The 12,811-nt window shown below is 49.8% G+C and overlaps 1 protein-coding gene across 3 annotated transcripts in view; it reads right to left on the reverse strand.

Moving 5' to 3' along the window:
* The window catches only part of AARS2 (alanyl-tRNA synthetase 2, mitochondrial), a 135,287-nt gene extending 124,665 nt beyond the window's left edge, over nt 1-10,622 (reverse strand). Inside the window, exons 1-2 of one of the 3 annotated variants that reach the window (XM_029592889.1) lie at nt 10,361-10,622; nt 1,596-1,784 (exon numbers count right to left, since the gene is read on the reverse strand). In XM_029592889.1, coding sequence (XP_029448749.1) covers nt 1,596-1,784; nt 10,361-10,564 — 393 coding nt within the window. In that variant the 5' untranslated portion in view covers nt 10,565-10,622. Of the gene's footprint in view, nt 1-1,595; nt 1,785-4,140; nt 4,486-10,360 lie in introns of those variants that run through there. The other 2 variants (XM_029592887.1, XM_029592888.1) reach the window with 2 other exon arrangements.
* Between the last annotated feature and the right edge of the window lie 2,189 nt (nt 10,623-12,811).

Below are 12,811 nucleotides of genomic sequence, written 5' to 3' on the forward strand. Positions count from 1 at the left end.
AGTATTCAGCTCCAAAACAGCTTACAAATCAGTGGGAGATCAAGCATCCTGCCCAAGGTCACAGGAAGTGTTAGTGGGGGAAGCGGAATTTTAACCCTGATTTCTCTGGTTCTCAGACCAGGGCTCTAACCACTAGGTCTCTCTTCTTCTCCTGTTCTCACAGTGGCACAGAATGAAAGAAAGAATTGCTGCATTTAGTGACAATTAATGGGCAGCCTGAGGAACTACCCTTGAAGTAGCTCAGCCATCAGCTGTTAGCCACAGGTAGATGCTATAGTACTTCGTCCATGTATAAATAAGGATACAAGAGAAAGCATAGGTAAAAGTTTTAGCATGTAGATAACACCATGACAAAAACCAGATGAGAATGAAGAGAGGGTGGCTTGCGGGAATGACGGCTACTACCTGGAGATAATACCCTTATTCAATAAACATATACACGGTTAATGCGACTCCAACATTACTCTATGCTTCAACGGCAAGAGGAAATGTGGAAAAAAGGATTTGCATTCACAAAAAAGCGGGGAGTAACTTGCTTGTTACGGCAGTTACTACCCTGAATCAATTAAGCCTGATACTTCACTTTCAATGCATATCCAGCGTGGCTCTCTGCTTCAATGGCAGGGGGAATGAAGAAAAGTGGATTTATATTCAGACAACAACCAACAATGACTGAATTGCACAGGCTGGGTAAACAAATAAGTGTGGGAGTAGCTTGCTTAATGAGGCAGTTACTACCCCTAACCAATCAAGCTACATACTTCACTTAGATGCAGTTCCGGCACTGCTCTCTACATTAATGGCGGGGATGGAAGGGAATTGGAACCAAAAGGTTACTAAGGGCCAAGAGTAACAGATAAGTATGAGAAAAAAAACAAGTGTGAAAGCTTGCTGGGCAGACTGGATGGGCCGTTTGGTCTTCTTCTGCTGTCATTTCTGTTTCTATGAGAAGCAACAAGAAGAAAATGTGTACATAATGGGTTCCTGATGAGAGCTGGATAAGATAGGAGTGGGGTGAGAAGACCTAGCAGGAGATAAGAACAAAAGAACATAAGAAATTGCCATGCTGGGTCAGACCAAGGGCTCATCAAGCCCAGCATCTTGTTTCCAACAGAGGCCAAACCAGGCCACAAGAACCTGGCAATTACCCAAACACTAAGAAGATCCCTTGCTACTGATGCAATTAATAGAAGTGGCTATTCCCTAAGTAAAATTGATTAATAGATAATAGATAATAAACAGAAAAAAAGAACATGATGAAGGCCCAAGTAATGCAGAGTGACACACAGGGCACTTCATCAGCTTCTGGTTCCCTATCTTAATGCCTCAGGGGGGGTCACAGGAACAGATTAAAGCAATTGGAATTGCACGAGAGATGCAGATAGCTCTTTAGAGAGTCAGGCACAAGTGGGCGACTTTACCTTATATTTTGCACAGGAATTTGGACGAGGCTGAAATGTGTTAGTATTTGTTTTTAGTCTGTCTGTTTATATACTGCATTGTTTTGCTTTTATGAATGTACCTTGTAATCCGCACTGAACAGATACTAGTAAGTTGTGGAATACAAGTGGTTTTTAAATAAAATAAATAAATACCTTAAAGTAATCCCCAAACGACCAGTTCCCCAGCATCTCAAAGAAGGTATGATGGTAGACATCTCTGCCCACATCCTCCAGGTCGTTGTGCTTCCCACCTGCACGCACACACTTCTGGCTGTTCACCACCCTGCGGTACTGCGCCATTTCACTCCGAGGGTCCACCGTGCCCAGGAAGATGGGTTTAAACTAGAGAGAAGCAGATCCAGCCCACAACCGGAAAATAATGGGATTTTCTAAATGAATGTTACTGGACATTGCTCTTAAAGTGCAACTAGCTACAATTATCTAGAGGCCAATAACGTTAGTGCAGGTTTTTACTCCTGTTTTAGCACACATTTTTTGTGGTAAGTTAACGTGGGTATTTAACAGGAGTTTCAACTCCCAAAAATTAATGCTAAACTAGAGTAAAAACCAGCACTAAAATTAGTGCAGATGCTTGCAAATCCCAGGTAAAAGGTATTAGTTATTTTCTTAACATTGGAAATTTAACACCTGGGTCAGAGCAGGAGTAAAACTTAACTCACATTTCTGGGGACCAGGTTATATTACTGCTGTGCCCAGTATGGTAGCTTCCAGCTGCTTCTGCCAGACTGGTTACAGCAATAGAATAACTTTGGCCACCAGAAATATGAGTTTATTCCACCTCAGACCCAGGAGCTTAATTTCTAGTGCAAGCGTTCATGGCAAGCACTTAACAGCTGAACAGTACACCAGTGTGGTGCATCCCGACTTTAGTGAACTGTTTAACTGTAGATTCCCACCCCAGGGAAATTCAGCTAGCTGTAAGTGCCCACTCCAGAGAGAAAATTCTTGCATCCAAGGCCATTTTGGAAAGGTATGACAAGTAAAATCAAAGCATCAGCTTTCTGAGAGAGGCACCTACAGTTGAACAGGACGCCAAAGTCAGATGCACAGCGCCAAACTGCATACTATTCAGCTGAAGGTGCCAGCTTCAGAGAGCTTACACTTTTTCTTACTATTCCTTGCCAAAATGGCACCTCACGTGAGATTGATGCTGTGCATTCCAATTTGTGGGCACATTCTCTCATCCAAGGCCATTTTGACAAGGAATGGCAAGTAAAATAAAAATTGTGCCCAGTGTGGTACTCCACCTCAGACCCAGAAAGGACTTAAATTTCCAATGTACGTTTTCTGGGACGGACACCTACGCTGAACAATGTGTAAGCTCTCTTGTGCGGGCACTTACAGCTAAACAGTATGCCAAAATCAGGATGCACAACACCAAAGAGCATACTATTCAGCTGAAGGGGCCTGCTCCAGAGAGTTATGTTTTGTTCAGCTGTAGGTGAAAACTACAAAAAGCTTATAATGGAAATGTAACTCATTCTTTGGTCTCAGATGGAATAAAACATTTCTAGTGGTCAAAATGATTCTATTGCTGTGTCCAGTGTGGTAGAAACAGCTAGACACTACTACATGGGCACAGCAATAGAATATCATGGCCACTAGAAATGTAAGTTAACGTTTACTCCATCTCAGGCCAATGAAAATGCCTGAAAATTCACACTTATGTTAAAGAGCTTTAAAAGGTAAGTGCTTGAAGTTGGAATGAGTGTGTCCAAAATGGCCTTGCATGCAAGATTGTGCCCAATTTGGGATGCCCTGAGCCAATTTTTCATGCAAGGTGTACCAAGTGAAATCAAAGGGTAAGCTTATTTATTTAATTTCCTAAATATACAGGCCACTTATCACAAAGCTCTAGGTAGCTTACATAAGTTCTATTCATAATTTAAAAACAAACAGAACATTTAACAACAAAAACAAACCATAAAAAAATACAATTGTCTTTCCTGCTCATGATCAGCTAGGATCTACGGCCACTTCAAATTGTCAAGTGCCTGATGGAACAGAAATGTTTTAAATAGCTTCATAAAGATCTTTGTGTACTCTGTAGTCCACAAAGAGAGAGTTAAAGAGTTCCATAGGACAGGACCAGCTACTGAGAACAACCTCTCTCACTACTCAGACAGCTGGACCAAACAAACTGATGGAATCTCCAAAGGTCCTCGCTGGGTTGGCCAGAAAACCTCATGGCTATCTCTCTGCCTCTGTCTGCCCTTCTTGCAAAAAGAGAAGCAGAAGGCAAAGGCCAGCTGAGCATAATAAATGTCCTCCAGATACTTGAAGATACTGAAGAAAGAGCAGTTTGTTCAAGTTTTCTATAGCTGCAGCAAGGATGCCAAGTGAAATCAAAGGAGAAGCTCTCTGGGACAGGTAACTACATTCATTAGTGATTCACAGCACCAAAGTGCATACTGTTTGGCTGTAGGTGTCTTCTCTACAGAGCTTACCCTTTGATTTCACTTGGCATGCCTTGCCCAAATGGCCTTGCATGCGAGAATGTACCCAAGTCGGGTTGCCCAGTGCCAACCTTACATGTAAGGTCATTTTGGTTATAATCCTTCCAACTTCAAGAGCTTACTTCCTTACTCTTGTTTTAAAGCGCTTTCCTTCATTTGGAAGATTTTTCAGTTTAACTCACATTTTAGCGTGCATTTTTAAAGGAAAATTAGTTTCTTACCTGATAATTTTCATTCCTGTAGCACCACGGATCAGTCCAGGACACCTGGGTTGTGACTCCGCACCAGTAGATGGAGACAGAGCAAGACCTGTCGGGCTTAGCCATATATGGTCACTCTCCTGTCACAGCCCCTCAGTCTTACATAATCTCAAAGTAGAGAACAAGAACAAGGAAACTAGCTAGATAACCTAACTTTAACGGGGAGCAATTCAAAACCCCAACTGGAACAGAACTCCCCCAACCGAGGGAGCAAAACAAGTAATCAGATTAGGTAATCAAACAACGAGCGGACTCTCCGTTACTTCAGATCAGCAACTCGGGCGGGATCCTGGACTGATCCTTGGTACTACAGGAACGAAAATTATCAGGTAAGAAACTAATTTTCCTTTCCCTGTACGTACCAGGATCAGTCCAGGACACCTGGGATGTACCAGAGCCAACTTATCGAGGGTGGGAAGCAGAGAGTCCCGCTTGGAGTACCCTCTCTCCAAAACCCCCGGAATCGGTAGCCTGAACATCCAACCGGTAATATCTAATGAAGGTATGCAATGACTTCCAAGTAGCCGCCCTGCAAATCTCTTGAGGTGACACCTGAGAAGATTCCGCCCAAGACGCAGCATGAGACCGTGTCGAGTGAGCCCTGAGACCCATGGGAACAGGCTTACCCCGCACTAGGTACGCTGAACCAATGGCCTCCTCGAGCCAACGGGTGATCGTCGTCCGGGACGCTGCGGCACCTCTTTTTGGACCGGAGAACAGAACAAATAGATGATCTGTCACCCGGAAAGGATTAGTGACCTCCAGATAGCGAAGGAGGGTCCTTCGCACATCCAGCTTCCGTAATTCCTTCATTTTCGGCTCCGAGGACTCCCCGACCGCAAAAGCGGGGAGCTCAATTGACTGGTTTAAGTGAAACGCCAACACGACTTTTGGCAAAAAGGAAGGGACTGTCCGCAAGGAGACTCCTGAGTCGGAGATGCGCAAGAATGGCTCCCTACAGGACAGCGCCTGCAACTCCGAAACCCGCCGTGCCGAGGTAATCGCGACAAGGAATACGGTCTTCAACGTGAGATCTTTAAGAGTCGACCGCTTCAAGGGCTCAAACGGAGCCAAGCATAAGGTGGAGAGAACCCAATTGAGGTTCCAGGACAGGCAAGGATGATGCAAAGGAGAACGGAGATGCTTAGCCCCCCGAAGAAAGCGGGAGATATCCGGGTGTAGGGCCAGGGAGGATCCTCGGACCTTACCCTGCAGACAACCAAGCGCCGCCACTTGGACTCGAAGGGAACTACACGAAAGACCTTTGGCAAGACCAGCCTGTAGAAAAGCCAGGATATCGGAGACGGAGGCAGAGATAGGATCCACCCCGCGCTCCACACACCATTCCTCAAAAACTACCCAGACTCGGATATAAGCCAAGGACGTAGACTGCTTCCTGGACCTCAACAGCGTGGCTACCACCGCATCCGAATAACCTTTTTTCTTCAACCGATTCCTCTCAAAAGCCATGCCACGAGACAAAAGTGATCCGCATCCTCCAAACAAACGGGGCCCTGACGAAGGAGCCCCGCGAACCCCTGAAAGCGAAGGGGAGCATCCACCGACAACTGAATGAGATCTGCGAACCACAGGCGGCGCGGCCACTCCAGTGCCACCATGATTACGTTGGACGGGTGTAACTCTATGCGCCGAAGGATCTTGCCTATCATCGGCCTCGGAGGAAACACATACAGCAACACATCCACCGGCCAGGGCAGAACCAACGCGTCGACGCCCTTGGCCCCTCTCTCTCGACGTCGGCTGAAAAACCGCGGAGCCTTCGTGTTTTGCCACGTGGCCATCAGGTCCATGTGGGGCATTCCCCACTTTTTGCAAACGAGGAGAAAAGCGTCCTCCGCCAGTTCCCATTCCCCGAGATCCAGGTGATGACGGCTGAGGAAGTCCGCCTGAACATTGTCGACTCCGGCAATGTGAGATGCTGCGATGTTGCTGAGATGTTGCTCTGCCCAGCCTATCAAGAGCTGCGCCTCCTCCGCCACCAGTGGACTCCTTGTCCCGCCTTGGCGATAGATGTAGGCCACGGTGGTCGCATTGTCGGACAACACCCGGACCGCCTTTCCCCGTACCAGCGGCAGAAAGGACTGCAGTGCCAGACGTGCCGCTCTGGTCTCTAGGCGGTTGATGGACCACTGCAATTGAGCCGAGGACCACTGGCCCTGTACTGACTTGCCTAGGCAGACTGCTCCCCAACCGGAGAGGCTGGCATCCGTGGTCACCACTGTCCAGTCGGGAACTAGCAGGGACACGCCACAATTCAGATGGTCCGATTCTAGCCACCAGTGAAGACTGGCCCTCGCCTGGGCCGTGAGCGGAAGGTCCAGGTGGAACTCGTCTGACACCGGCTTCCAGCAGGAAAGCAACACTGATTGTAATGGCTGTAGATGAGCAAAAGCCCAGGGGACCAAAGCGAGCATTGACGCCATAGAACCCAGAACCGTCAGGTAATCGCAAACCAGCGGCAGTCGAAGAGATAGCAACCGTCTCACTTGACTCTGAAGCTTGCGTGCACGTTCCCCGGACAGAAAAACCTTGCCCTGTTTCGAATAGGGCTCCCAGGTACTCCAAGGACTGGGTGGGAACGAGCTGACTCTTGTTGAAGTTGACGACCCAGCCCAGGGACTGCAAAAGATGGAGGACCCTGGCAACCGCCTGACGACACCGACTCTCGGACTTGGCCCGAATCAACCAATCGTCCAAGTAGGGGTGTACCAAGAATCCCTCCCATCGAAGCTGAGCCGCCACGACGACCATCACCTTCGTGAACGTGCGAGGGGCCGTGGCAAGTCCGAAAGGGAGAGCACGGAATTGATAATGCCTGCCCAGGATGCAAAACCTGAGGAACCATTGAAAAGACGGCTGGATGCCTACGTGGAGGTACGCTTCCTTGAGATCCAGGGAGGCCAGGAATTCGCCTGGACGAACCGAGGCAATCACCGACCGAATCGTCTCCATTTTGAAGTGTGGAATGCGAAGGCATCTGTTTACCCCTTTCAGATCCAAAATGGGCCTTGACGTGCCGTCCTTCTTTGGCACGATGAAGTAAATGGAGTAACGGCCCTTGCCTTGCTGACTGGGAGGTACGGGGGAAATTGCTCCCAAGCTTTTCATGCGCCGGAGGGTTCCTCGTACTGCCGCCCCTTTCTTTGGACACTTGCAGGGCGACACCAGGAACTTGTCTGCCGGAGTTCGTGCAAAATCTAACTCGTAGCCGTGCCTTATCACGCTGAGGACCCACTGATCCGACGTTATTTTGGCCCATTCCTCGAAAAACAACGTCAACCTCGCCCCTACGTTTGGAACGATGGCCTGGGGTTGACGCAAGGGATGGGCCAACCGCATCTCATTGAGAAGCCTTGGGACCCGCACCCGACGGGGTTCCCCCTTGTCTACCGAATCGTTTCCCACGAAAGGACTGTGGCCACTGGGAGGCCCGGGAGGAAGACGGCCGGTAAGAAGGACCGGCAGACCTCTGGGGATGCGACCGTCTGTTTCCTCGAAAGCGGGACCTACTAGGGAAAGAGGACTGAGTTCTGGACCTGTCCTCAGGCAGCTTGAAAGCCCTGTTCTCACCCAGGGAAAGCATCAAATCATCCAACTCCTTGCCAAACAACAACTTTCCTTTGAACGGCAGCGCCCTGAGGTGAGCCTTGGAGGATCCATCCGCTGCCCAATTGCGAAGCCAAAGAAGGCGGCGCGCCGAGACGGCCAAGACCATGGATCTAGCTGAAGTACGCAGGAGGTCGTGGAGAGCATCTGCCCCATATGCTATTGCCGCCTCCAGTCGATCTGCCTGCGTGGCCTCCTCCTCCGAGAGATCAGCATTTGCCTGGAGGACCTGGGCCCAGCGCAGACTAGCCCGCATGGCGAAGTTACTACAGATGGCGGCCCGGACCCCCAAAGCTGAAACTTCAAAAATCTTCTTAAGTTGTACCTCCAGTTTCCTGTCCTGTATGTCTCTGAGGACCGTGGCTCCCGTGACCGGGATCGTCGACCGCTTCGTCATTGCCGACACCACCGCGTCCACCTTCGGAAGCCGTAGGAGCTCCAGCGCGTCCTCTGGCAGCGGGTAGAGTTTATCCATGGCCTTGCTCACCTTCAGACCTAACTCCGGTGTATCCCATTCGCGAAACAAGATATCCGACGCCGAAAAATGGAATGGGAAGGCCACTGCTGGTCCAGTGAGACCTAGGAGTACTGGATCCATGTTGGCTCCCGGTCGGGAGACTACCGGAGGGGCCTCCACTCCTAGCTCCTGGAGGATAGCCGGAATAAGCGGGGACAGCTCATCCCTCCGAAAAAGACGGACCACCTTAGGGTCATCCCCCTCAACGGCTTGCGTTCCTTTGCCCGCACCGGGCTGGGCGGAACCGTCCCCTGTAGCCCCCTCGGCCCCCCCCGGGGGCTCTTCGGGTGGATCCGCCTCTTCCTGAGAGGTGGACTCGGTGTCCGTATCCTCAGGGACACCTCGTGGTGGCCGCTTCCCTCTAGGTGGCGCTGGGGAGATGCCTGGGGCATCCCTGGCTTTCCTCTTCTTAGATCCTGATTTGCCAGCTCCCCCCGCGGGAAAAACTTTCTCCGCTCTGCGCCTGCGGCCCTTATATTTGAGAACTTTGCGCAGCAACAGCGCAAAATCTGACGAAAACGAGGAGCCGGAGTCCGAAGAATCTTCGCCTGCGCTGGCCTCCACAGGGGACTCAGCCCCCCCCCGGGGCATCCCCCCCCGAAGGCCTTTTCTGTGGCGAAAGCGCGGGAGGCATGCAGTTATCCCCAGCAGCCTCCCGCGTGATTTCGCGGGCTGTTCCCAAAATGGCCGCCACTCCCACGCTAAGCGGGAAGGGGTCAGCCGGCCTCTCAGCCACTGTGCCAACACGCGGCGGCAATCGCGCCGATCGGGATCGGCCCACCCGACTTGCCCCGGACGGTCCCTCTCCGCCCGGGACGCAGGAAGAACAAATCTCCTCCCTCGAGAGACGCACGCGTGCTGAGCCACATGCCCGGCAAACCGACCCCCGCGGCATCCGGAGCGGTCGCGGCAACAATTAAATTTAAATTAAAGCTAAAATTAAATTTAATCCCCCGTCAAGCGGCTCCCCCCGCAAGACCCCGAGATGGAGAAGCGAAGAAACGGAGAGCCGGCAGGAAAATAAAAACTTTTTTTTTTTTTCCAAAAACTTGCCGCTGTCCTCGGTCCTGGGGTCCTACTCCAGCAGGGGTGAGTGAACCAGGCTCCCCGGTGTCACCCCCGACGCTGCTACTAGCCCAGCCGGGTCCTCGACCCTAGCAGCGGCCTCAACCAGGGGCCTCAACCAGAACCTTCCAACCCCCCTGGGAGGCAGGGCGGACGGGACTTCCTTCAGAACTTTTAAATTAAATTCCCTGAACCTTAAATTAAACAGCACTAACAATAAAAATCAATAAACATCAATAAAATCAACCCTGACTAACAGAAACCCAGGGCAGGCAGAGGCTGTGACTGCACCTGCACCATCTACTGGAAACTGAGTAAGACTGAGGGGCTGTGGCAGGCACATTGCCATATGTGGCTGAGTCCGACAGATCTTGCTCTGGCTCCATCTACTGGTGCGGAGTCACAACCCAGGTGTCCTGGACTGATCCTGGTACGTACAGGGAACTCCTGTTTGATTTGCATCCTATTAGTTTACCACATCCCACAGGGATCGGTGTTTTTAATCCACACCTTAAGTAAAACTGCACTAAAATTTAACTCTGATTTTAGCACGGATTTTATTACATCAACCTCTAAGAAAGTAAAAGGTCAGTCGTCATTCCAGCCTCATTTTATCCTAGTTACAAACGTATAACTAAAAAAATGTACTCTAAGAAACTGAATCACGTATGGCGTACACCCAATTTTAAACACAGCCTTTAAAAACGAAAGCAACACTTTGAAATTACCAACTGGGGTTTTTAACCATCCAGCCTCCGCTCCTTATATCCCTACCTACGTCCCATGCACCCACCCCCAACCTCTGCATCCCCCCTCCCTCCTGATCTTACCCCGCCCCCCTCCATGTCCAAGGTCTATCTCCAGCCCTGTGGCCCCTCCTCTTCCTCTCCTGTCCGGCCCCCGCGGTCCCACCTCTTCGTCCTCCCTATCCCCGGCCCCTCCCCTACGGGTCGCTTCCCCGCGGGTCGGCACCTGGTTCATGCCGGCGTTGACGAAGAGCAAAGTGGGGTCTCCGCGCGGCCTCACGGGGGCAGAGGGCAGGCGCAGGTGCCCGCCGCGGCCCTGGAAGAAGTCCAGGAAGGCTTCGCGAACCTGGGCGGAGAGCAAGCGACGGACCCCGAGCCGAGGCCAGCCTCGGCCCCGCAAGAGAGTCCGCGGCCCGAGCCAAGCCGCCATCTTCTGGCTGGCAGCGAGCGGGCTCAGAGGGCGCCGAAAGGCGGAGTCCGAGCACTGACTTCCGGTCTGGCACGGTAGGGCTAAGCTGCGTCAGCGGACGCAGGGCGAGACTTCCGGCGTGAGACGGAAGAAAAGGGACCTGAAGGCGCGGCTTCCGGTCTGGCTCGGTGGTAATGGGCGAGGCCACGGGAGCGCGGAGGAGGGGGCTCTGTGCTAGCAGAAAGTGAATGGGGCAGGTTTCTCCGATGTTATCTTAACTGGGCGTCTTAGATACTTCTCCTCCTCACATTGCGGCCACAGCGCTGCTAAAGGGAGACTTGAAGCGGTAGATTTACAGTACAATGGCTAGAAGAAAAGGGGCTACTTTAGATGTAGCATTTTGGAACTTGCAGTTATTACCCTTAGAATGAATGGGGGGGTAACTTGCCCAGAGCAGCAGTTACTGCTCAGCAATAATTGATGGGTGGACCGTATGGGTCTTTATCTACTGCTATTTACTATGTTACAAAACTGCCTGCACTCTTTGCCCCCTCTCCCCCATTTGTTACCCATCTACATTGGTATCAACCAAGGATAAATGAGGACAGATAACAGAGGGTTCCCTACCAGTCCGTTATCTGACTAGTACAGGGGGGAAAAAAGCAGGAAGTACACGCCAAAATTAAAATAATTCTCCAGCCTGTATGTCTGCTTATTCTTTGTCATATCTTACTTTTGTCTCTACTTCCTCATTTTTTTTCTGATGTCCTCTATTTTTCTGCTTCAGGATTCCAATCTCGCAGATGCTCCTTGTGACCTTGGGCACGTCACTTCGCTTTCCATTGCCTCAAGAACAAATTTAGGGGCCGATGCAATACAGTGCACTCAGCTGAGCGCACTGTATAACCCGCACTCGGATGCGGGTTGAATAGGCACTAATCATCCGCAATAAGGGGATTAGAGCCTATTCAATGCACGTCCAACGAGGAGTGAATCTAATAGCGCTCATCACGTTTAAATGCATGTGGATGAGGCTATTAGGCATTCACTCTGATGCAAAAAAAAAAAAAAAAAGCATGTCTCAGACGCACATTTATCAATCAGCTATTAATGCGGAGCGCATTTAAAACAAGGACAGAAAAGCAGAAAAAACTGTTTTTCTGTACTTCCTCCTACTTAATATCGTTGCGATATTAAGTAGGAGGAAAATTTTAAAGAAACCTCTAAAAAAAACCCAACAAAAACCTAACCGGCGAACGACTGAGTTAGGAAAATCGACAAATGGCGAGTTAGTAAAAGTGATCGGGTTCTCGTAGCAAGGAGGCACCAAGGGCGCACAAGCTACCCTAGCGCCTCCTTGCTAAGGCAACCCCCTAATTTAAATATTGCATGGTGCCCCCAAGGGGGGCAAATTAAGAAAGCAGGCGCTGATTGTTCAGTGCCCGCTTTCTACGCACATTTATTGCAACGGCCCCTTAGAATGTGAGCCCTCTGGGAATAGGGAAATACCTACTGTACCCGAAAAGGAATGAGCTAAATACCCAATAAAATATATTTTCATACTATTTTCTTTCTGCTTTTGTTGTTTCCTATATGCTCTCCTTTCCTTATTCCTTCTTTCCTTTTTCTTAAGCTCTCTTCTCCATTATCTCTGTGGATTCCTCCCACACTAGCACCAAATCCAGGGTCTTCTCTCAGCTCCATCTCTGACCCCATTCTCAGCTCTTTCTTTCCCTTCCACCCAATGCCTGATCCTTTCTGCCCTCCATCCCAGAACCAACTCCTGCCCTCCTCACCCATTTCTCTTCACAGTTTTTCTTTTCTTCATTGCCATCGCTTCTCATACCATATCTTTACTCATATTTCAGCTCTCACCTTTCCTCCATTTTCCTCTCTCCTATGCTTTCATTCCATGTCTCCCACCCCCTCCTGTATATACCAGAAAACTCCCCAAATATTAATGCAGTTCATACAACACCATTCAATTACTGCAAAAACAGATAGCTTAGAACTTAACCAACCATGGTCCCATCAATGCCAAGCCAATGATTACTCAGGATCTTGGAAGTTCAGAATTATTGGGGGGGGGGGGGTTTGTTCTGTAAACTACTAGGATTGTATAAATACTTGGTATATTAAATGTGATAAGCATAAGGAAAAAAAAGTGTGGTTGCTGTGTTAGTTCACTTCATGTGCGAAAACAAAGCTTTCTGTTTGGACCTGAGGAAGGCTCAGATTATTTATTATTTTTAATTTTGCATTTTCAGA

The sequence above is a fragment of the Rhinatrema bivittatum genome, chromosome 3 (assembly GCF_901001135.1).
Source record: "Rhinatrema bivittatum chromosome 3, aRhiBiv1.1, whole genome shotgun sequence".
In the NCBI taxonomy this organism is placed as follows: domain Eukaryota; kingdom Metazoa; phylum Chordata; class Amphibia; order Gymnophiona; family Rhinatrematidae; genus Rhinatrema; species Rhinatrema bivittatum.